The sequence below is a fragment of the Pinus tabuliformis genome, chromosome J, assembly GCF_031772625.1.
Source record: "Pinus tabuliformis cultivar Carrire ecotype Pingquan chromosome J, CPIR1, whole genome shotgun sequence".
Taxonomy (NCBI): Eukaryota; Viridiplantae; Streptophyta; class Pinopsida; order Pinales; family Pinaceae; genus Pinus; species Pinus tabuliformis.
The window spans coordinates 612,433,936-612,459,321 of NC_142295.1; the positions used below are offsets into that span (position 1 = coordinate 612,433,936).

Below are 25,386 nucleotides of genomic sequence, written 5' to 3' on the forward strand. Positions count from 1 at the left end.
GGGTGTATTCAAAATACTGAATGGACATGGTCAGACTACTTTTCTATTCACCAAAGAGCTAGGATACATGGTTCGGTTAAGGTCATATTTTATGCTCACGCTATAGATCCCTCTAACAATTGGTGGAGTCCATGGTTTAAGCTATTCATGTTTAGATATTTGCCTAGAGCTAAAAGCATTTTTGATAGGACTTTTGCTGAGTTTGTTAGAATCTTCCATTGGGAAATGCATGTAGCTGTCCAGAATGATTACGTCTTAGAGTTCAAATTCATCCACAAACAAATTGTCATTCCTAATGAAGAAGATGAGTCCTTTAAGCTTTCTGTCAGATTCAGAGGATTGATATCAGTGGATCCACATGACAGGCCAACATTCATGTTCACATTCCCATTCTTTTGTTGTACCAGAGATGCAGCACCATATTGGCTAGATGAATCTGTCCCATACGAAGTGCTGGCTCCAAACAATGAAGAACTAATTGAGGAATTGATAGAACAAGACCAAATCAGACTTGGCCATAATAATCCAGCTGTTCCAGATACTCATGCACATGATTATGACGACAGGGCTAACAACGACTGATTGAAAGGATCAATCAAATGAAATCCTTTCATATCCTGCTTTATTTGTACATATACTGCTCTTTGGTTTCCGTGGGATTTAGTCCGAATAAAATCTCCACTGTGTAATTACTTTATCCTGCTGTTCTTTGGTTTCCGTGGGATTTAGTCTGGATAAAATCTCCACTGTGTAATTACTTTTGTATAAGAGCCGATGTCCTAGATTCCGGCCATCTTTTCACTTCAGAGATGTCATGATTCGGTCCCCATATGGCTTAGCCTCCAAGGGACGAGATAACAAGTGGTTGTCCCCACTTGCCCGAATCTTTAGAACTATTCATTACTTTTGTACAAAGTTCTTTCGTGATAGACATCTTGCATGATGTTCTAGCGAAAGTTTGATTCTTTTGGTTTCAAGTTCCCGGTAAAACCTTTCACCGGATGACCTACTAGGATATTATAAATACTAGCATTGTAAGCTCATTAGGGGCATTGGAGTCTTGAGAGTTTTGAGAGAGTCTGAGTAGTGTTGTAGTGAGTGAAGTCTCCCTGCTCTGCATCTGCGAGACGTTTTCTCGATCTGCTTGCACCACGGAGTTTAACTCTATAGTCTGTATTGTGAGTTTGAGTTCTTTGAGTTTTAGACGAGACGAGATCTCCCTGCTCTGCATCTGCGAGAAGTTTTCTCGATCTGCTTGCATCACGGAGCGCTAGTCTCATATCTGGATTCTGTAATTATCTGAGAAGCAAATATATCTTTGCAAATATATATATATATATATATATATATATATATATATATATATATATAGCAGATGCTTCTGCTGTTATATACCTAGGGGGGATAATATGGGGTACCAAGGGAGGTACCCAAAGTAATAATGTAATAATGGGATGGGCCATAGTAATAAATAAGGTGGTTAACCCATATCATGTAAGGGACCACAAGTAGTTAGTAATAATGTAATGGGCCCATGGTATTAGTTGATGGTATGAGGGAACCATGGTAATGACCCATGGTATTGTATGTATGAGGCCGATATAGAGGCTAGAGACTCCAAGTCAAGGAATATAGTGAAGGATTATTATATGAACAGGCATATGGCTTGTGGAGTGTTCTCCTTCCTTAAGGAGTGAATGTATGGTGTTACCCTACCTTAAGGGTTTGATCAATAAAGAAACATTTCATATTATTTATGGGTTTATTTGCATTGTCTTATATTTTTATATCATATCTATAGTATTTCTATTATTATAATATCTTTGGGTCAGATCTACAACAAGTGGTATCAGAGCTATAACAAGTGGGAACCATGGTAATGACCCATGGTATTGTATGTATGAGGCCTATATAGAGGCTAGAGACTCCAAGTAAAGGAAGATAGTGAAGGATTATTGTATGAACAGGCATATGGCTTGTGGAGTGTTCTCCTTCCTTAAGGAGTGAATGTATGGTGTTACCCTACCTTAAGGGTTTTGATAATAAAGAAGCATTTCTATCTATTTCTATCTTGTTATTCTTGGGTTATTTCTATTATCATAATATCTTTGGGTTAGATCTATAACAAGTGGTATCAGAGCTATAACATCTGCAGATGCTTTTCTTTCTAGATTTTTGGAAAATGATGCTTCCATGTCCCCGCTTCCAAAAAACGTCCCCGTTTCGTCCCTGCTTCGTGCAACATTGACGCAGAATATGTGGAAGTCTTGGTCCTTCAGAGTAGTATATTTCTGAAGATGAAGACAAACAACACTAATGGGTGCATATACAAAATATCAACTCACTAAAACAACCCTCTGTCTCTGGTCTGTGATATATGCTGCCCAAAAATGCACGTACAGGTTCACCTTTGATATCAACTCTTGTGGTTCAATGTAGAATTGATCCTAGATGTAGTACGCTGCCCATAATGTGTTTCTAGCAATGATGAGTGTACAAGAGTGGCTTATCTCCTTCAATAAACTCTTAAGAACTCATGGTCAGTAGGAAATTAGAGGCTTAAGCTTCAACTGAGCTTTATAAGAAGTCTCACGTCCCACTAGAGAATAAAATACCTTGACTATAGCTATTTTTGAATTCCCACAAAGCTACGCACAACCCAACCACGCAACCCATAAATTAGTTACTCGACTTGGTTATGGCATTAGATAGACCCCACTGTCCATATGCCCAACTCTGCCACCATTACACAGTACCAAACAATCAGGAAACTCGTCCAACATTAAAATAAAGGGAGCATCTTTTACTGGTATTCAAGCTGAATACCAGTACAAAAAGGGTGAATCGAACTACTGGGATCTTCAGGCTACCACCATGATGGGTACAACAACATTAAATTGCAAGCTTGGCCTCTATCTAGACTAGAAGCTCGATTCCCAAGGCTCACACTTTTAGTTCACACTTTTAGTAGCTCTTCCATTAGTAAAAATGATATATAATTTACCCAATAAGTCTCTAAAATCAACAGATAACATTTGAATGCCTCAATATTTATCAAAAATGTTGTTCTCCATTGAAGCTCAGCAATGAAATTTGAGTGATTTCACTTTCAAATCCAAACTATGGTGTCTAGTTTCCACATTGAAGTCTTCTATGACGGCTAGGGTTCCAAAACCCTAAGCTTCTCCTTCACACTCTCTTCAAGAGCTCTTTTCCCAAACTCACGAATGCATGAATGAATGAGGAGAGACCCCCTCATTTCCTGTTTTTATAACTCACTTACCTTTTCCCTCCAATTAAATATTTAAAAACACTTTTCCTTTCTTTATTTAATAAAGTGACTTTTATAAACTAATTAAAGTCACTTTTAATGCTGGAAAATGCTTAATTTGCCTCTATGGTGACACTGGCCACCGGAAGCCCCTTTTTGTCATTCTTCTTTGTAGATCTTTTTGCCTTGATTCCAACGAGCTATTACACTAAGGTGTTTTTCCAAGTGATTAGCCCGAAACAACACCTTAAAGCATAATTAATTTAATAAAGTGACTTTTATAAACTAATTAAAGTCACTTTTAATGTTGGAAAATGCTTAATTCGCCTCTATGGTCACACTGGCCACCCAAAGCTCCTTTTTATCATTCTTCTCTGTAGATCTTTTCGCCTCGATTCCAACGAGCTATTACACTGAGGTGTTTCTCCAAGTGATTAGCCCGAAACAACACCTTAAAGCATAATTAATTAAATTATGCCTGTTAATAACGCCATTTTATGGAAATCGTCAAAATACAACGGAATGAAGAGAAAACCGTGCGCCTTTTTATCATTCTTCTCTGTAGATATTTTTGCCTCGATTCCAACGAGCTATTACACTAAGGTGTTTCTCCAAGTGATTAGCCTGAAACAACACCTTAAAGCAGAATTAATTAAATTATGCTTGTTAATAATGCCATTTTACGGAAATCGTCAGAATACAACGGAACCAAGAGAAAGCCATGCAGAATTGATTCCAATGATGAAATATGGTAAGCGATCCCAGTCGGACCCATAAAACTCCTCTAAAACCCTTCGGGCCCACGGTCGACCAATGGAGTAATCCTGCACCTATGACTAGGCTAGCACAAGCTCTGGAAAACCCTCCTAACCACCTCGCTAGGTAATCCAAACTTTGGGGACATTACATAATGCCAGAAAATGCTTAATTCGCCTCCATGGTCAAACTGGCCACCCAAAGTCCCTTTTCATCACCCTGCCCTGTAAATATTTTCACCTCGATTCCAACGAGTTACTACACTAAGTTGTTTCTCCAAGGAATTAGCTTGAAACAACACCTTAAGTGAAATTAATTAAAATATGCCCATTAATAACTATGTTGTATGGGAATTGTCGAAATGCAATGAAACCAAGAGGAAACTGTGTGGAACTAATCCTGATGATGAAATATGGTATGTAATCCTAGTCATACCTGTAAAATTCCTCAAAAACCAGGGTTGCACAGGAGCCCTCCCCTGCTCTCGTTCCCAATTCGCGCTCTGAGCAGGAGCACCTCGGGAGCGCACTACCTAAAAAAAATCGCTCCCTACCTTTTCATGAGCATTTAGTCTTTGCAAATTTCTTTTAGCGATTATATTCCAAATGCAATTTTTCTCATAGAAACAAATAAGTTTTGAGTGGGGTAGCCTAATGATCAAGCCTGTGGCCCTAGTATTGATATGCGAAATTTTTAACATTACCATGAAATGGCTCAGGATGTTTGAGAGTGGTTCCGACCTCATTGGATTTCATATGGAGAAAGTAGAATTTTAGATTTCATTCAAAATCCAACAGACTTATCAGTTTTTCAGGATTTTAGGATTGGGGGGATTGTAATGTTTCCATTGGATTATGTCATGTATTAGGTTATGGAACTCGTATTTAATCAAGAGCACCAATCCCTCTATGTACCTTGATGCTAGTGACATTGGTTGTTGAACTCCTCTATCATGACCCTCCTAAAAATGTACGCATCACTCAAAAAAATCTTGACTTGACATGCTATGCTTTTTCTATCTTATGTTAATGCCTAGAAGGTTGTATTAATGACAAAGATCCTTATACAGATCTGGAGGTAATGACAAAGATACCTCTGGATATTAATGCTTAGAGGGTGATGTTAATGACAAAGATCCTGATTTTCCTACAAGACTAAAAAATTAGACATTTCTCGTGGTGGCAAGAGGCCCAAGCATTAGCAATAGATAATATATTTACTTGTCTTTTCTAGTTTCTAGTAGTTTTTATAACTATTGACTCTTTCATATTTATTATGATTTTTTTTGTAAACAATATATGACAATTTAAGTTTGAAGTTTGAAGTTGACAATTATAACTCATTAGTAATGAATTATGAATATGATGCTTCATGAAAGTTGAAAGTTGTTTCATTTCATTTCATTTTACAGCATTTCATTTCATGTTATATATTATTTGTTGTAATGGTTACACTTAGCTTACAAGTTCAACTTTGGTGATAAATGATGATAAATGTTATATATTGAATTTTGAAAGCTTGAAACTTTAAGATTGATGAATCATGAGACTCAATATGTTGTATGTTACTATGTTACTAACTTGTGGACATGGTTGATGAAGATTATAACTTCTAGATGATTGTTGTTATATGGTTCAATCTATGTTTTTTTATGTTTTTATATCTAATTCATCATTCTGCATGGTTCTGTTGACGTATATGCATCAAAATATAAAAAATATAAAAATATATATATTATATAAAAAAACGCTCCCGGAATCGCTCCCAAACCAGGAGCTTCTGAAAATGTTGCTCCCGCTCCTAAGTAACCTTGTCTATAACCCTCTGGGCCCACCAGTGGAGTAATCTCACTCCTCTGACCGGGCTGACACAGGCTCCGGAAATCCCTTCCAATCACTTCACAAGGTAATGCAATATTTGGGGACATTACAAATTTTCACTAAACGTTCTAGTCGTGAGCCTTGCTTTAATATCTGAGATCCTGCTTCAACCCTTTTCATTTGGCATTTGGCACTTTCAGAAAGAAATACCATACATTTTATACAAATAAATTGCTTGAACGTTGAGGAAAGGAATGCATTACCCTCTTTTTTGTAATTAGCTGTTGATTTGTAAAAGGATAGAGTAATAATTTTTTGACCAAAACAATCTTTTGATTAGTTAGTTCTCTTTCCCTGTTATCAGAAAAAGTTTTGATTTAGTTATATATACAATTCTATTTTCTGAGTGCAGAAGTACAACCATATCAGAAAACAGAATCAAAACCTGACTGACATTGGTCCTAACTGGGAATTTCAGAGTACTACTTAATTTCTGAACAAAAACTGACTAATATAAACATAGATGTCATCCTTACTATATTCTAAGTGGTTTACTGTTACATGTATGAAATAGAACATAAAGGTAGGGTACCATATCTTGAATCCCATAGATTGGGTTTCTGTACTGTATTGGAATTTCAAGGGTCTGGTGACATCGTCTTCTGCAGCTGGAGACATTTCCTCCTCCATGAAGTCTGGGGGCTGGTGTTTGAACCCTTCATCATAAGAATCTCTCGGAAAATATAAAGTTTCTTCTTAAATGCTTCTTCTTTTGCTTTTTTGTTTTAAAGCTGATTCAAGATGCAGCTGAGCATAAATTCTCGAACAGTACGATAGTTTTTTGTTTGAACATGGCGTGTCAGTGAGAATTATGTTCCCTTGATCCCTAAGATGTTGAGCAAATTTCCGTAGTAGTATATGTTGGAATTTCTAAGTCTGACACGTTAGAAACCCTTCATGTACTTTACTGATTTATTTCTACTCACTTGTTCTGTTAATTAACAAGTTATTTACCATGTAAATACTGGAAATAAATACAAGTACATGCTCAGCACATTACAGATCATCAACTGAAGGAAACAAAAACAAGCACACACGTGACACCGTTGTTTTTGGACTAATGTCCTTGGAAAAACCCAATGCGGGAAAACCGGTGCAACAATCTGAGGGTTTAATTTATTAAGTAGTTTCAAAATACAATTTGGGTGCCAAATCCGGCTCATCCAACAGAGAAAAATCTCGGCAGTAGTACCTCTCTACTCGGAAGTAGATATTCCAACTGAAACCTCGGATAAACACTCCGACAGCTCCATGCTCCATTCTGCCCCATGAAACCGAAACGTCAGCCTCTCTCTGGCCTAGCGTTAGCCCAACGTCACTCTGGCTTGGCCTGCATGAGCCTTTGGAGGCACTGCACAGCTCCTAGCTGGCTTTGCGTGAGCCCTGGTTGGCTTTGCGTGAGCCCTGGTTGGTTCTGCGTGAACCCTTGGCTACTTCTGCAACCCTCTCTCTGGCTACTGCACTGATCCTCCCGGTGCTATCTCTGCCTCTCTGCTTCTGTATTCACTGCCCCTCAGTTGCAACTGTGATCACTCTCTCAACTTTCTCAGCAAACCTGGCCTAACGTTAGCCCAACGTCACACTGGCCTGGCCTGCGTCAGCGTCTAGAGGCACTGCACAACTCTTGGCTGCCTTTGCGTGAGCCCTGGTTGGCTTTGCGTGAACCCTGGCTACTTTTGCGTCCCTCTCTCCGGCTACTGTGCTGATCCTTCCAGTGCTATCTCTGCCTCTCTGCTTCTGTATTCACTGCCCCTCAGTTGCAACTCTGATCACTCTCTCAACTTTCTCAGCAAACCCAGCCCTAGACAGTGGAAATCTTGATCTCTTGGTGTGTTCTCCAAGTGACCCTCAAGCCTCCTTTTATACTTTTCTTGTTGACAAATCAACAGCTAAGATTAAGTCCCTAATCAACGGCTAAGATTAGATTTGGCTTGATCCATGACTTTTGGACCATTCTAACACAGTTTTATATTAATTCACATTAATAGTTTATTTTCCCTAAGTATAGACTTAGGGACTCCATTAAAAATATTAATTATTTAATATCTCCCAAACTTCTTAGAATCTGCGCAAACCCTTTTTGAGTATTGGAGATCTCATGTGCCTTAGCCTCTCCACCAATTTTCATGGCTAGAGCACATCCGATGCTACCCCAAATCAACACTCCCTCTTAGCGAGGACTGTGCTCTAGTAATACTCCTCACTGAGCATCACTCTGATCATCTGGCATCGATCCCTGTGCTGATGCTAGGCCTGCTGCCCAACATCCTCTGCACTGCTGCATCCTGTACTACTACCCATGGCCTTTCCACTGCCACTGCTGCATCCGTACTGCAACTCTCTCTGCATCTGTGCTGTTGCCCATGGCCTTGCCACTGCCACTATTGCATCTGCACTACAACCCCTCTCATCATGCTGCATCGCGGTGCCCATAGCACTACCACTGCTAACTGCTGCACTACAACTTAGTTACTGAGAAGTAAGTAACTGATCTCTCAACTCTGACATCTCCGTTAGGCTAGAAACACTCTTGATGCTGAAGCTCCCTCTGTCGTTGACAAGTGCTCCCTCTTCGACCTCTGTGCTACTGCAACAACTCTATGCATCTCGCATGTTGCACACCTCTCTGTGCCATCTTGCACTGGTGTAAGTTGTAACACTCTCGTTCCTCTCGCACTGTTGCAGCCTGTTAGCCTTGCGTTGTCCTGGGAATCCTTTACTATAGCTCCCTGTCGCTCCATCCGTATCCATCTCTACTGACATTGCTAGTACTGCTACTCCTCTTCGGGGCTCTTGTAGCAAGGTCTAATCCAAGAGGTTGGGTACCTCGAGAATCCTGCCCCTCATCGCCTATAGTCTACCTGACTACAGCTCGATGTCTCCCTACTTCTTTTGAAGTGGCACATGAGCACTCATGGCACAATCATAGTTTGTCTCCACTTCCTTCTCTGCCCTTGCTAGTGTTGCCTTAGTCTCGGAGGCCTCTCCCTTACTCTTCTTCCTTGGACACTTGGTCGCATAATGACCCAGCTCCCCATAGTGGAAGCGTTTGACCTTGGAGAGTTCCTTCTTCTTCCATTTCTCCTGATTTCCCACAGATGCTAGGGCAACATCTTCCTCCTCCTCCTCCTTGATTCTGATCCCCTTGCCGCTGCTTCTTGCCTTGCTCAGCCTTCTGATCTCTTCTTGGCGAAGAGCAACCCACATTTCCTCCCAATTTGAAAGGGTTGCCTTGCCCAATATACTCTAGACAAACACCTCCTAGTCTTCTGAGACTGCATTCACGGCTGTTCTCACCATCAATTCTGGATCCGGCGTTTCCCCTATGGAAGTCAGCTGATCACGGATCTCCTTCAATCGACCGAGGAATGGGTCGATCTGTTCTCCCTTCTTCATCTGGTATGATTGCAACTGATTTTCTAGCAGCATCTTCCTCTGCACAGAAGTATGATGATACAACTTAGTCAGGGTCTCCCACATCTCATGTGTTGTGTTCTTCTCGACAAGATGTGGTACTATATGATCCTTGAACTTGTCAAGGATGATACTCTTAGCCCTTGCCATTGCATCCTCGTACTTGTCGTTGTCAGCCAGATCAACTAGGATAGCTATCGTCCTCAAGGCGAAGTGCTTGACACGATACTTGTCTAGTACGGATAAGATTTTGGCTTTCCAGACTACGAATTTTGAGGCTCCGTCCAGTCTGTCCTAGTCTCTTACTCCATGTAGTGCCATTTCGCTGCTCCTCTACTTCCCTCTTGGAAGTTCTTGGTGTGACTCCCTCTGAGCCTCGATTTCCCTCCTAGAAATCCTTTTGCCAATGTCGAGATGCCCCTCTCCTATCATCTATGCAACTGCAACACTGATCCGGATTCTTGGCTAGAAATCTGACTCGACAGCAACTCCCTCTACTTTGGCCTTGCCTTGTTAGGTACCGTTCTGACTAGTCACTAAAGCACCCCGCCAGCTCCACTCTGCAACTTACCCACAACCTCCTAAACCCCAACAAACTGAAGGTTAGAGCTCCTAGGCTCTGCGCATTCCTGACACCCGCAAATCAGCCTCCTCAGCCAACTGCGTCAACCCTCCTAGCCTCTACATGGCTCTGCGTGAGCCTACCTCAGCCTTTGCGTTGCCTCTTCGTAACTCAATCTTGATGACACAGGCATTGCACCAACCCTTCCTTGCTGCTACTTTGCTAGGAATAGTTTCTGTCACTCGGGAAAGCTGTTTTCTGTTGCTGTTGCTTTGTTTGGCTGATGTCCTCAGTTCTCCTGTGATCTGCAACCACCCTCTGATACCGTGTTGGAATTCTAAGTCTGACACGTTAGAAACCCTTCATGTACTTTACTGATTTATTCTTACCTACTTATTCTGTTAATTAACAAGTTATTTACCATGTAAATACTGGAAATAAATACAAGTACATGCTCAACACATTACAGATCATCAACTAAAGGAAATAGAAACAAGCACACAAGTGACACCGTTGTTTTTGGACTAATGTCCCTGGAAAAACCCAATGCAGGTAAACCAATGCAGCTATCTGAGGGTTTGATTTATTAAGCAGTGTCAAAACACAATCTAGGTGCCAAATCCAGCTCACCCAACAGAGAAAAATCTCGGCAATAGTACCTCTCTACTCGAAAGTAGATATTCTGGCTGAAACCCCAGATAAACACTCCGACAGCTCCACAACTCCAGTCTGCCCCATGAATCCCTAACGTCAGCCTCTAGGGACTATGTCAGCCTCTCTCTGCCTAGCGTTAGCCCAACGTCACTCTGGCTTGGCCTGCGTCAGCCTCTGGAGGCACTGTGTTAGCCGTCTGGCCCTCTGCATCACCCACATTGGCCCTCTGAGGCACTGCGCAGCTCCTGGTTGCCTTTGCGTGAGCCCTGGCTAGCTTTGCGTGAACCCTTGGCTGCTTCTGCGTCCCTCTCTCTGGCTACTGCGTTGATCCTCCCAGTGCTATCTTTGCCTCTCTGCTTTTGTATTCACTACCCTTCAGCTACAACTTTGATCAATCTCTCAACTTTCTCAACAAACCCAGCTCCAGAAAGTCGAAATCTTGATCTCTTGGTGTGTTTTCCAAATGACCCTCAAGCCTCCTCTTATACCTTTTTCGTTGACAAATCAACGGCCGAGATTAAGTCCCTAATCAATGACTAAGATTAGATCTAGCTTGATCCATGACTTTTGGACCATTCTAACACAATTTTATATTAATTCACATTAATATTTTATTTTCCCTAAGTTTAGACTGAGGGATTCCATTAAAAATATTAATTATTTTAATATCTCCCAAACGGCTTAGAATCTGCCCAAACCCTTTTTGGGTATTGGAGATTTCATGTGCCTTAGCCTCTCCACCAATTTTCGTGGCTAGAGCACATCCGATGCTACCCCAAATCAACAATATATTTTCTAATTTGTTGTCTGATTATCTCTTAATTCAGAGTAACTTACACACTGTCCCAACTAGGCCACACATTTTTCATAGTACTATTGTGTATGAAAGGGATTGTTCTGCATCTCCTTTCCAACCTTTGCTGATGATCTTGAATGGCATCTCACTCTTCCGCCATGCATCGCCATGGTATATGGACTCTGCTCTGGTTTCAGAAAGCTATGGAATGAGAATACAACCACGAACCCTGCATAGCTCTCTGTTTAAGAAGCAAGTGAGCAATTCCTCAACTTTTTGGGCTGCTAAGATGGTGAATGCCCTACTCCATAACATTCTGTAAAGGATGTATGGCTTCCTCTCCCCATTTTCTTCTCTGGTTGGGGGGGTTGGGAACTCCATAACGATGAATATTGGGACTGGAAATATCCAATGGTGGATTGTTGGGACATACTATTGAGATGTTCAATGATCATTTTGGAGTCTCCTTCGATGCTTTTCTGAAATTGAAATCTGATTGCTTTTTTAATACCCATGCCTATGGCTTAAAGTTAAGTTTGATAATTGGTTCTTCCCAAGAATTTGTATGTCACCATAACATGTTCCATTTGTGATCTCTAGAGTGTCCTGATCCTGCTGTACCAGGATTTCCCTTGGATGCACCATTGAAATTAAACTTTATCCACTGTTCAAGTGGAGGACAGTTTTCTTGCTGGCAATCTTGCTTGCTTAGCTTCTGTCTTTTAATAGTGGATTGGTTACTTCAAATAAGTTGCAAGAGCGGATGGAATTCTTGTTGAGATGTTTACATAAACAGATGCTATTTCTGAGTTACATAAACAGTGAAGAGGTCTCCCAGGTCTGTGGTTGTGGCCTTGAAGATTCATCTGATTATGTTAGTATGCGCCTAGTCCTCCTTAAATGAGAAAGAACAAGCATATAATTCTTACAATTCAACATTTCTGTGCAGGCAGTGGTATGGTTTTTTGCAAGGTGGACTGGTACATATTTAATGCCACATGATGCTGGTAGGGGACCAAATTGTACGCCTGGTCAGGAAGGTGAAAGGCATCCTGAAACGCAGCTTGGAAGGATTGGTCTTCTAAATGTATTTGGAGAAGAAATGCAAGGGAAAGTTTTGCTTGGAACTCTTGTTCGCATTGCCATTATGACATTGACCTTATGGCCTGGAGAGCGAAATCTACAGGTATGTAATTTAGTTTGATTTAATGTTTTCACTTGTCTTGAAATTTCTTTGCATATATTGTGTATATCCCACATGCGTATTCATCTGGTGTCATTCCTGGTTTTTCATTTTATTATAAAGACATTTTCATCAAAATTCCAGGGGTATGTGAAAACTATATATCTCTTGATATCTATATATAGATATATAGATATGTTACAGTCGCCAAAAGAATTATAGGTTTCTTGGGAGGGGATTGAGACAACCTAAAGGTTGATACTATCTCTTTTCGCAGCAAACTTCTTAGAGTTAGAAACTGATGGATTGAGGGAAGTTACAGCAAGCTGTCCTTAATACCCCTTGTAGTGAACATTAGATAACATGCTGGCTAGTATGATTTCGGAACAATCTAGTGGAGGTGGAGCACAAGTCATACCCACACTTCAGCATAACAAAGGTTATCTCTTTGCAGTTGAGGAGATTGCCTGCCAAACATATGATTCATTGGACTCTATTTCTTCATCACTTCATCTTTACATTATTATTTATTTTGTGACATTTGTAAATCCATTCATGTACCCCCTAATGATCTTTCATCATGTTAATTAAAATATCATTATTTTTCAAGTTGCAAGCAGCCTGTAGGGATATTACTAGTTGTATTATTTTCTAGGGATCAAGTTTTGTGGCAGATCTTGATAAGTATTCAAGCAATGTCAATGGTATTCATAGGCGATGGCTTATGGGAGGTGTTAACTCTGGATATATACTAATCTATGAATAAATTTATTGATCAAAATGTATTTAATTCACAGGCTTTTGGCCCTCAGCGTATGAATCTTGTTTATTTGAGTTGACACCATCCACAAATAATTTGCTGCATCCTATATCATTTATCAATATGTCAGTCCACGAATTTGCCCAAAAATTACATAGATATAGGAACATGATAAAGGAGGTAACATTGAGGATGGATTTGAACAGATTTATTTGGTAACTGCATGTGAATATTTCAAAAATTCATGTACATACAATAGTGCTATAACTCATGGACTTATTCAGTGCTACCATTGGGGATCTAATGGGGAATTGTTTTTTTGTTATTGATGCATGGAAAGCATTATTTCAACCTAAAGTTACACAGTTTGGGTTTACTTTAAATTGAAACATAACATTAAATTTAAGAAATCAACATCATTAAACATTTCTGACTCATGAGTAGCTTAATCATGATAAAATTCAATCACCAGTGCCATTATTATACTTGCTATGGTATAATGCATTAGTTTGTCACTGACTGCATATTGCTTTGGCCATTGACTATAAATTTGTGCTTGTTTTCCCGAGTGTTACATTAGGCATAAGGTTTTATAATTTTCCTCAAATATTTAGGTCCATTTATTTGTCATCCCATTGGCTGATCAACTTGGGGTCTTATGCTAGAGTTGGTGGTGGTTTTCTTGAGATTGGGCAAGTTCTTTAATACCAATATAAATTATGCATGCTTATTGGGGTCTTATTCTGGATCCACTAGCAGCTTTCTTGAGATTGTGGAAGTTACTTAATGCCAGCATAAATTATACATGCATATCGGTGCATTGTCAAGCGTACTTCATTTTGGGATAACGTCTAGTTGCAGTGTAACTAAAACAATGTAATGTCCATAAATTTAAAACGCTGACAAGTGCAGCCTGTTACCCACAATTTTGTGGGTGATATCCCTAGGAGAAATTTGTTCTCCAAGGTCGTCAGCCAGCAGCCAACATCACCTTGTAGCCACCAACTAGCTCATTGTGCCATTTCTCCGCCACCTGACCCAGCCATGTGGTCCCTCACCCATTTGCCATGATTGTATGTTTGAAGGTGGGCCTCCTGAACCTAAAGGTATGACTTGTCATTTGGTAATTGAGTATTGTAGTTTGCTTATCATAGACACTTTTGGGCATGGATTAATGGGGGGATTCAGCGGAAAGAATGGGCTAGGTCTGTGCTCTTGTTCCCTAGTCCCCTTTGGATGATTAGCGTTGGGTTCTTGTCCCATGGGATCTCTTTTATTGACCATTTGGCACATCTCTATAACATTATTTTTGGACACATTCAGCCAGACGGATCCAAAGTAATCTCAGTAGATTGTTATTGGCATAAGGCATAGCTTGTTACACAGAGAAGTGTGTAAGGCTACAAAAGGTGAAGTCAATCTCCATTTGCTTAAATTCTCTTCGGCCTCCTTTCAGAAGGATAACAATATTATCATGAGGATGGATTACTGTAAAAGATCAGTCTTATGGGCAGCTTAACGCATTCATTTTGTGAAGTTAAAGACTTGCATCTGTAACCAGATCTAAGGCGAATATAGTTTAGGGTATTCTTAAGTATATTCTTTGGAGCATTAATTGAAGTATGGCCTGAAATTGTGACTCACCTAGTTCGTGGACACCTGTAGCTGTTTTTCTGAAGAGGTCTCACGCTCAAACTGTGAAGTTACGGGCATACGTTTGGACAGAGCAGAACACTCATCTCATGGATAGAATCATAGTTGCTTGAAGCATCAAATATAAGGTTACGTAACGTTTCTGAAGATGTTATTATAATCCTCATTATTTTAGCCTTGTGCAACTGTGCAAATGAGATCTAAATTGGGATTTGGCTGATCTATTTGGATGCCCTTCGAAACTTGTTGAAATCTTGTATCCAAGTCTGTGAAGTAACATTGGCCTATATAACCAATACAGTCCTAAGGCACTTCTGGCAATTTCCTTGACGCAGATCTGAAGGATACACTACACAGATCTGTGTGTGCTACACCTGTGCCCTATGTCTAGTGACACCTGTACCTTTTGACATTGTTATGGCTGCAGGTCTTGAGACATCAAAGAATCTGTTGAAGTGCATGCAGTGGTTTATCAAGGGATACCATAACTTCAAGACAGAGTTCTATAGTATCCTCTAATCAGAATAAACGTGTTTGCTGCAGTATGAAGGAGAGAGGTATGATAGTGTTACAATAACCTTGTCCCTGCTGCATAACCTTCAGTAACAGTGGTGATAGTAAAATCAAATGCAGATGTGACAGTGGCTGTAGCACAATTTCATTTTAAAAGGAACTTAATTCAAACCTGTCATAAAGGAAGAGGAGCCGATGCATGAAGGAAACCTAATACGATGGATCATTACCCTGCTCTCAGACTCTGACAGCAGCATAAAAGGATTGAAGCATCTATTCATACTACAGTGAGAAGAATATACGCTGACCTGTGAAGACAATATGAGTTTTTGTGATATGAGTTCCATGATTTGTACCTTCTACAGTGACGTGTATATATATATATATATATATATATATTCACATATGTAAATATTTGGTCACTGGGAAAGCTTCAGGCATCAAGCAGTGGAAACATTGATAATTTGATAACAGTGGGAATTCTCTTTCTGCTGTGAGAAGAAACAGTCTCCTTGTAATCTTCAAGTGTCTTATCTTGATGACCTATAGTAAAGCAAGGATAAGAATCTTCATACATACATTCAGTGATAAAAGGGACATCAAGTTCTCTAAAGGAAGAGCCTATGTTGTGGGGGAGCGCCACCCCCCCCCCCCCCCCCTCGATCCCGCTCCCAATCCGCGCTCCGGGCGGGAGCGACTCAGGAGCGGGTCGGGAGCGCGCTACCGAAATCGCTCCCGAAATGGGATCATTTTCGGGAGTGCGCTACCGAAATCACTCCCGAAATGGGATCATTTTTGGGAGCACGCTACCTAAAAAAATTTCGTTCCCTGCCTTTTCGGGAGCGATTTCGGGAGCGTTTTGCCTTTTTTGCAATTTTTTTTTTGTAGTAATGTTTGAAATGCAATTTTTTTTGAAAGAAACAAATAATTTTTGAGTTGGGCAGCTTAATAATCATGTCTAGGCCCTAGTATTGATATGCTATTCATGGTAATGTTAAATTCTTAAAGTAAAAGTGACATTCTCTTTAATATTCATTTTCATTTTCATTCTCCTTAATATTCATTTTCATTTTCATCCTTTTATTTAACTTTTTAACATTACCATGAAATGACTCAGGATGTTTGAGAGTGGTTCTGGCCTCATTGGATTTCATATGGAGAAAGTAGAATTTTAGATTTCATTCAAAATCTAGCAGACTTATCAGTTTTCAGGATTTCAGGATTGGGGGATTGCAATGTTTCCATTGAATTTTGTCATGTATTAGGGTATGGATCTCGTATTTAATCAAGAGCACCAATCCCTCTATGTACCTTGATGTTAGTGACATTGGTTGTCGAACTCATCTATCATGACCCTCCTAAAAATGTACACATCACTCAAACAAAATCTTGAATTGACATGCTATGCTTGTTCTATCTTATGTTAATGCTTAGAGGGTGATATTAATGACAAAGATCCCTATACAGATACAAAGGTAATGACAAAGATACATCTGGATATTAATGCTTAGAGGGTGATATTAATGACAAAGATCCTGATTTTCCAACAAGACTAAAAATTAAACATTTCTCGTGGTGGCAAGAGGCCCAAGCATAAGAAATAGATAATAGATTTACTTCTCTTTTCTGGTTTCTAGTAGCTTTTATAACTATTGTCTCTTTCATATTTATTATGATATTTTTTTAAACAATATATGACAATTTAGGTTTGAAGTTGGCAATTATAACTCATTAGTAATGAATTATGAATATGATGCTTCATGAAAGTTGAAAGTTGTTTCATTTCATTTCATTTTATAACATTTCATTTCATGTTAGATATTATTTGTTGTAATGGTTAGACTTAGCTTACAAGTACAACTTTGGTGATCAATGATGATAAATGTTATATATTGAATTTTGAAAGCTTGAAACTTTAATATTGATGAATCATGAGATTCAATATGTTGTATGTTACTATGTTACTAACTTGTGGACGTGGTTGATGAAGATTATAACTTCTAGATGATTGTTGTTGTATGGTTCAATATATGTTTTTTTTTTATGTTTTTTATATCTAACTCATTATTCTACATGTTTTTGTTGACATATATGTATCAAAATATAAAAAATATAAAAAATATATATATTATATAAAAAACGCTCCGGGATTCGCTCCCAAACCGGGATCTTCTGAAAATGTCGCTCCCGCTCCCGTTTTCACTCCCGCTCCCCGTTTTCGCTCCCGCTCCCAAGTAACATTGGGAAGAGCCTTGATGGAATAGTCTCCTTGATTGAAAGGAAGAGCAAGTACATGGCATCTTGAAGCAACCCCTTTTTGCAGCCCTTATGATCATGAAGGACATGGTGCCCCCTGAAGAAAGCATTGGCGGGAGAGAACTGAGAGGACCTTGATTTTGGTTGGTTCGTTGGGCACTTTGATATGTAAAGCATGAGAAGGACATCCTTATGATGGATTGGGTAGTTTATCGCAATTGGCAACAATCATCTAGCAATGAAGGAATAAAGCAGCTGGTTTTGGATAATCTGATGGGAGGTTTTCTTCACCCATTGAGGAAGGACTATGATGAATTTTCAGAGTTTCTCTCTGATTTGAACAACAAGATTCCCAAACGCTCGCTGATACTGTTGCTGCATTGCACATTGTTGAAAACTTTTTGCCCAATGATTTTTACAAAAGAAAGACCATGTTAAAGGACATTGATGAAGGCAAGACATGACTGCTGATTATTATGATGCCTTGATATATCCCTGTTACTTGGGAGCCTGCATGGAAGTTGCATGATTATGATTGATGACTTTGGCACATGGACCTAAGGGTCTATACCAGGAAAAGGGACATGTTACAAGTGGCTCGATTATTAGGTTTTGGCAAGGTCACTTTCTCTATATTTAGAGGGAGTTATGGAAAAGCCATGTTGATTGGATTGTAAAGATACATCTATTGATGATGTCTGATTGATGACCCTCTTGTTTATCAATGTAAGAGGGAGTTGACTTTTAAAGTCAAGATGGAAGACCTAGCCTTGATGCACTATTTTCTGCACTTGAAGGTTTGATTAGATGGAAAAGTTGTTGATCTGCATATGTATATCTTGTGGGATCCTTGGTGTTCTTGATAAACACCCTATTAGCCATATGCCTCGCTATTAAGACTCTGAGTCGATCCATGGATGAGCTTCATATATTGGATAGCTGCTTATTGAGATATCTCTGTGATTCTTTAATCTGAGGTACAGTGCTGGAATCTAAGATTCTATGAATATTTTGATGCTAGCTCGGTTGGCAGTGTGATGGATAGAAAGAGCACATCTAGTGCTATATCTCTTGATTCGGTTGCTGTAGAAGCACTATTGAGGCTGAATGTATATAGAAGCAAGTATGGCTTATTATGAAGCCAGTTGGTTGAGGAAGCTCTTCAGTGAGCCATTTGAGCATGTGCTGGTAACCACCGTTGTATATTGTGATATTCTTGAGTGGGATTCATTTTTTAGAGAATCCATGTCCCACGACAACTTCAAGTATTGGGCACTACTTTATTTTGATATGGTACATTGGAGAGCTACCAAGCTCCATCATTGTTGGTTGTATGAGCAAATTACTATCATCCTTACATAGCCTTTTGGTAAGGCCAAGATTATCTTTTTCCAAAGAGAGGTTGGGAGTCATGGATAGACCCTACTATAAGGGTATTGGTTGAACATTGAGCTCTGGGAGCTCCGGGGGCCTAGGGTATTTCTTGGAGCTATGTGCGACCATAGGGTGACTGGTTCACCTTCCACTATAGGTACGTTGTGTACAGGGTGAGTAACTGATTCACCTTCCACTATAGGTACATTGTCTATAGGGTGAGTGGGTCACCCTCCCCCTATGATACTCCATGATGATAGATGAGAGAATAGGGTCAGTCGTTTGCCTTCCCCTATAGAAGATGATATATGCATAGGATGAGTGGTTCACCTTCTCCAATGGCATATGAGCAAGATGAGTGGTTCACCTTCTGTTGCAGATACCCTAGTGAGAGATGCATATAGATATCTATTGGTTGTCACATGTGGACATGTCGGTGGGACGTGATTTATCCTTTCCCCACATGTAGGTTGCTCATTCCCTACGATTGATGGTTGACATGTCAGTGGGACACGGTTCTTCCTTTCCCCACGTGTAGGATCCTTCCTACGATTGTTGGTTGGCATGCATGTAGGACATGGTTCATCTTTTCCCTACTCTCGTTGGTTTGCATGTGCGTAGGATTTGGTTTATCCTTTCCCTACAATGGTTGTGACATGTGATTGTAGGATGTGGTTTATTCTTTCCCTACGTGTGGTTGTGAGTATAGGATGTCATTTATTCTTTCCCTATTGTTGCCCCAACATCATCCTACCCATGTAGTCCGAGACACATGGGAAGTACCTCTCATTTGGCCAATGAGTTGGGAAAAGTAGATAGGGACCATAGCACTATAGATGGACGCATCGTGTACTCCTGTATTCCCTATGTCTAAGATGCTTGGTGTTCAACAACTTGATCTGGCACCAAGTCTGATTGGGGTTCTACCACTAGACTGACTATTGTCAGTAGAAAGTGGCAAGGGCTTGTGACTCACTCTCGATCAATTCTTCTTTATTATTACATCATTGCTCAATAGAGTTGAGATGATATGCAGAGATGGTTCATGATGACAGGATGGCATGATGGATTGCAGGTAGAATTCTCCCTAGTTGAGAGTGTTAAAATTCGCAACTAGGGCCAATTTCCACTATGGATAGCTCATTTGATGGAGATGATTATTGTATTGAATTCTTTTTTTTGCGAGGACCAAAATCGACCTAAAGATCATCTAATTTGGATAAGCAGAAATGTGTTTTTTGAATTTATGCCCTCACATGTGCAAATTGTCAAGGTTGGCCACATCATCATGTAGGCTCATGAAGCCCAAGAGACATGTCACTTCACCATCAACGATTTGTATAAATAGGAGAGACCTCCAACCTCATTTGGCACTTCACTCACTCACACAATCATCTCTCTCCTTCTCTGATTGGTTCTTACAACTTATTGGGCATATCTTTTCCTCACACATGTGGTAGCAGAAGGACAAATTGCATGAATTACAGGGCCAAAATTTCATAGACTATTGCAGGTTTGACTAGCATTGACTAGGGGTGGTTTGACATTCTTTGACTGTGGATTTTGTGCCAGAATTTCGTTTTTGGCAGGACACAATTATTGGCACAGGAATCAAGACATTTTGTAGACTTTGACTGCAGACCAATCACAGGGTTGACCGCAAACCTGATCGCAAAGTTGACCATAGAGTTTGACCAAGTTTGACCATTGTTTTCATGACTATTTTGGGTTGTCCTTGACCACCTTTGAAGGCCAAGTTTGTCTGGGTATGACTGAGTTGCATTGAGGACAGTTTGTTGCTACTTTAACCTATTGTTGACTTTCCGGTTAGGGAAGATCTTGATTGCAGATTTGACAGGGTTGTTTTGACTTTGATTTGGTAAGTCAATTTTGACTTTTGTACTCTCTCTCTTTGTTGAATGTTTTGATATAATAATAAGATTTGATCAAAGGGTTTTCCCCATCTTGGGGTTTTTCCTTGGCATCCACCAAATCTAGTGTCCTCTTGTCTTGGCTTGGCTTCTGCATTTATCATTTATGTTCTTTCTTCAGTTATTGTCGATATGTTGATGATTTATGTGATTGCTAACAAAATGAAATGGATTGATAAATGGGCTACATGGAATGTTGAAGTAATTGTCCTAAGCAAAGAACATGTTAACTCAATTAACACCCCTCAAGAGGAGAGGTTGATGATTTATGTGATTGCTAACGAAATGAAATGGATTGATAAATGGGCTATATGGAATGCTAAAGTAATTTTCCTAAGCAAAGAACATAACTCAATTAACACCTCTCAAGAGTAGAGGTTTTGGCCTTGGCTTGTAGCCTACATCTTGTGTTCTTGTGTACTATCGATATTTATGTTTTCATAGTTGTTTGATGATAAGAAAAACATAATAATAAGATAAAATGCTAATAATCAAGGAAAAGTAAAAATACATTACAAGCAATTATCAAGTATAAGAGAAATCATCCTAATAGTAGCCCTATTGATTTATCAACATGGTATTAGAGCTGAGGTTCTACCACTAGACTGACTTTTGTCAGTAGAAAGTGGCAAGGTCTTGTGACTCACTCTCAATTAATTCTTCTTTATTATTACATCATTGTTCAACAGAGTTGAGATGATATGCAGAGATGGTTCATGATGATAGGATGGCATGATGGATTGTAGGTAGAATTCTCCGTAGTTGCGAGAGTGTTAAAATTCGCAACTAGGGCCAATTTCCACTTTGGACAGCTCATTTGATGGAGATGATTATTGCATTGAATTCTTCTTTTTGAAAGGATCAAAATCGACCTAAAGATAATCTAATTTGGATAAGCAGAAATGTGTTTTTGAATTTATGCCCTCACATGTGCAAATTGTCAAGGTTGGCCACATCATCATGTAGGCTCATGAAGCCCAAGAGACATGTCACTTCACCATCAACGATTTGTATAACTAAGAGAGACCTACAACCTCATTTGGCACTTCACTCACTCACACAATCATCTCTCTCCTTCTCTGATTGGTTCGTACAACTTATTGGGCATATCTTTTCCTCACACATGTGGTAGCAGAAGGACAAATTGCATGACGAATTACAGGGCCAAAATTAACACCTTTCAAGAGGAGAGGTTGATGATTTATGTGATTGCTAGCGAAATGAAATGGATTGATAAATGGGCTATATGGAATGCTAAAGTAATTGTCCTAAGCAAAGAACATAACTCAATTAACACCTCTCAAGAGGAGAGGTTTTGGCCTTGGCTTGCAGCCTACATCTTGTGTTCTTGTGTACTATTGATATTTATGTTTTCATAGTTGTTTGATGATAAGAACAACATAATAATAAGATAAAACGCTAATAATCAAGGAAAAGTAAAAATACATCACAAGAAATTATCAAGTATAAGAGAAATCATCCTAATAGTAGCCCTATTGATTTCTCAACATGGTATCAGAGCTAAGGTTGACAAAGGGCATGATGAAGATCAATACATCTTTAAAGAAGTCATTGAAGCAATTTTCGATGATGGCAAGTCATATCAAGCAAGGCATCAAAGAATTTTGGGATCTCCTATTATCTATCAAAGATCATATGACCAAGACTTCTACTACTAAGGACAACGGATTATTCTGAACACTTATGGGTACGTTTGAAGATGAAAATATATGGGTAATTGGCAGTGGAGCATCCAGACATATGATAGGTGAGCACAAACAATTAAAAAGCCTATCGAGAGGAAAATATTCCCACTCTCTTGAACTTGGTGACAAGAACTATCCTGGAAGAGGAATTGAATCAACCCTCCTGGAGATGGAAAATGGAGGAAACATGCATCTCAAAAACATTTTATTCGTACCAGGTTTGCAAAATAATTTACTTTCTATTTCATGTCTAGAAGATAAAGGAGATAGAGGTGTTTTTACAGATGGAAAAGTTATGGTATGGGATAAAGGCTGCAACATCAACAATGCAAAAATCGTTGGGATTCGTGAAGGAAGACTCTACAAGTTATACCTCTCTGTCAAGCCTTGTTTCACCTTGAAGATAGCCCATGTGATCGTTGGCATAGAAGGTTTGGACACCTTCACTACAAAATCTTACCAACTTTAAACACAATAGTGGATGGCATCCCTAAACTTAAGGAGGATCATGGAGGAGTTTGCAAGCGATGTGCATTAGGTAAAAATCTTAAGAAACCATTTGGAATCAATGCTTCAAGATCAAAATAAATCCTGGATCTCATTCACCCTGATGTTTGTTGTCCTATGTGTACAAACCTTCTAGGTGGTCATCTATACTATGTAACTTTCATTGATGACTACTCAAGGAAAACTTGGATCTATTTGCTGAAGTTTAGGGATGAAGTATTCAGAAATTTTCAGGAATTCAAAGAAAAAGTAGAAAATTTTACAGGAAGAAGGATAAAAATATTGAGATCTAACAATGGAGGAGAATACACATCAAAGGAGCTCATATCTTTCTGTAAGGAGGCTGGAATTAAGAGGGAGCTGATAGTTCCATACAATCTAGAGAAATATGGAGTAGTAGAACGAAAGAATCGCTCAATTGAAGAAAGTGTTAGAGCTACGTTACATGGTCAAGACTTACTGCAATTTTTGTGGGGTGAAGCATCTATAACAACTATCTACATTCAAAATCGAAGTCCTAACAGATCACTGGACAACATGACTCCTGAAGAAGCATTCACTTGGGAGAAACCATGTGTAGACCATCTCCAGATATTTGGTTGTACTGTCTACATTCACATTGCAAATGATAAAAGAAAGAAGTTGGATCCTACAAGCATGAAAGACATATTTTTTGGCTATTGTAACACTTCAAAGGCATATAGGATCTACATAAAGGAAGGGCACCGAATTTAAGTAAGCCGAGATGTGATCTTTGATGAAAGTGTTGCATATAAGAAATCTAAAGATCTCCTGATTGACTCTGATGATGAAGAATTATCGATATTTGAAGAATGTTCTAGGGAGGAAGAAGATTTCAATCATGAAGAAGGTCCCAGTGAACCTGTGGAACACGTCTGTGAAAATTCCTACACTCTGAAAGAACTTGTACTGCAACAAATCTGAATCTACTTCACCTACTTGATTTTTAAATTTACATTCATCAAGTTATTCTTCTGAATAATGAACTAAATTACTTCTGCAGCCTACACTAATTAAATATTTGATCTTATGAAACAGAAAACAGAGCAAAGAACAAGATACATAGGACACACTTATTTTTGGACATAATAGTCCCCGGAAAAACCCAATGCAGGAAAAACAGTGCAGCAGTTTTGCGGGTTTATTATTATGCAGGAGAAATATCTGAATACAAATATAGGATGCTCATCTAGCAATCCTTTACAGAGAAATACTTGGCGGAAAATCTGAGTGAGTTTTACCTCACTTCACTTGGCATAATTCCGACTGATCTAGCACAAGATTGGCTAACCTCGGCTATTTCTGCGTTGGCTCTGTGTCACCTTCTCTGCTTTCCGTGTTGGCTCTCCCGACAGTTTTTGGAAGTTCGGGCAATTCTCGGCAATTTCGGTTGTTTCGACAGTTCTGAATTCTGCGTGACGGGCATCTTTTCTGTGTCAACTCTCTCGGCTACTTTGCTGCCTCTACGTCAACTCTCCTGGCTGTTTTAACAGTTCTGGATTTTGTGAGACAGACAACTTTTCTACGTCAGCTCTCCCAGCGCTACTGCATTGCCTCTCTGCAAGTTCTCTTCACCTCTCTGTTATGTATTTTCCAGAAAGTCCTCCCAGATTCTCTCTGCCCCTCAGCGGCAAGATCTCCCCAATCGATTTTCCTCCTGAGAATTTCTCACCTCAAAAAATTGATTTCCTCAATCTCTTTGTGCGTTTCCAAATGAACCCCAAGCCTCCATTTTATACTTTTCCCATTGAGTGTTCAACGACTGAAATTAAGTCTCTAATCAATGGCTAAGATTAAAACATGACTTGATCCGCCTTCTAGATCATTCTCACCCATATTTTGATTAATACGCATTAATATTTTAATTTCCCTAGGTTTAGACTTAGGAATTCCATTAAAAATATTAATTATTTTAATAAAATACAATCTAGTTGGAATTTCACCAAACGGTTTTCGGGTTCTTTAGGATTCATGTGCCTTAGTCTCTCCGCCAATTTTCAAGGCTAGAGCTCTTCCGATACTACCAAAACTCCCTCTTAGCGAGGAAAGTGCTCTAGCAACAATGTCCACCTTCATGTTGCTTTGTTTCTGAAGCACCTCCTTTCTGCACTGTTGCTGCCACCAACATTGTGCGACTGCTGCTACTATA

General features: G+C 39.4%; 1 protein-coding gene across 4 annotated transcripts in view; it reads left to right on the forward strand.

Annotated features, from left to right (window-relative positions):
• Positions 1-25,386, forward strand: part of LOC149228449 (exportin-4 protein) — a 408,868-nt gene that overhangs the window by 332,063 nt on the left and 51,419 nt on the right. For all 4 annotated transcript variants that reach the window (XM_089378212.1, XM_089378213.1, XM_089378214.1 and 1 more), the window contains exon 20: positions 12,283-12,519. In XM_089378212.1, coding sequence (XP_089234338.1) covers positions 12,283-12,519 — 237 coding nt within the window. The remainder of the gene's footprint in view (positions 1-12,282; positions 12,520-25,386) is intronic.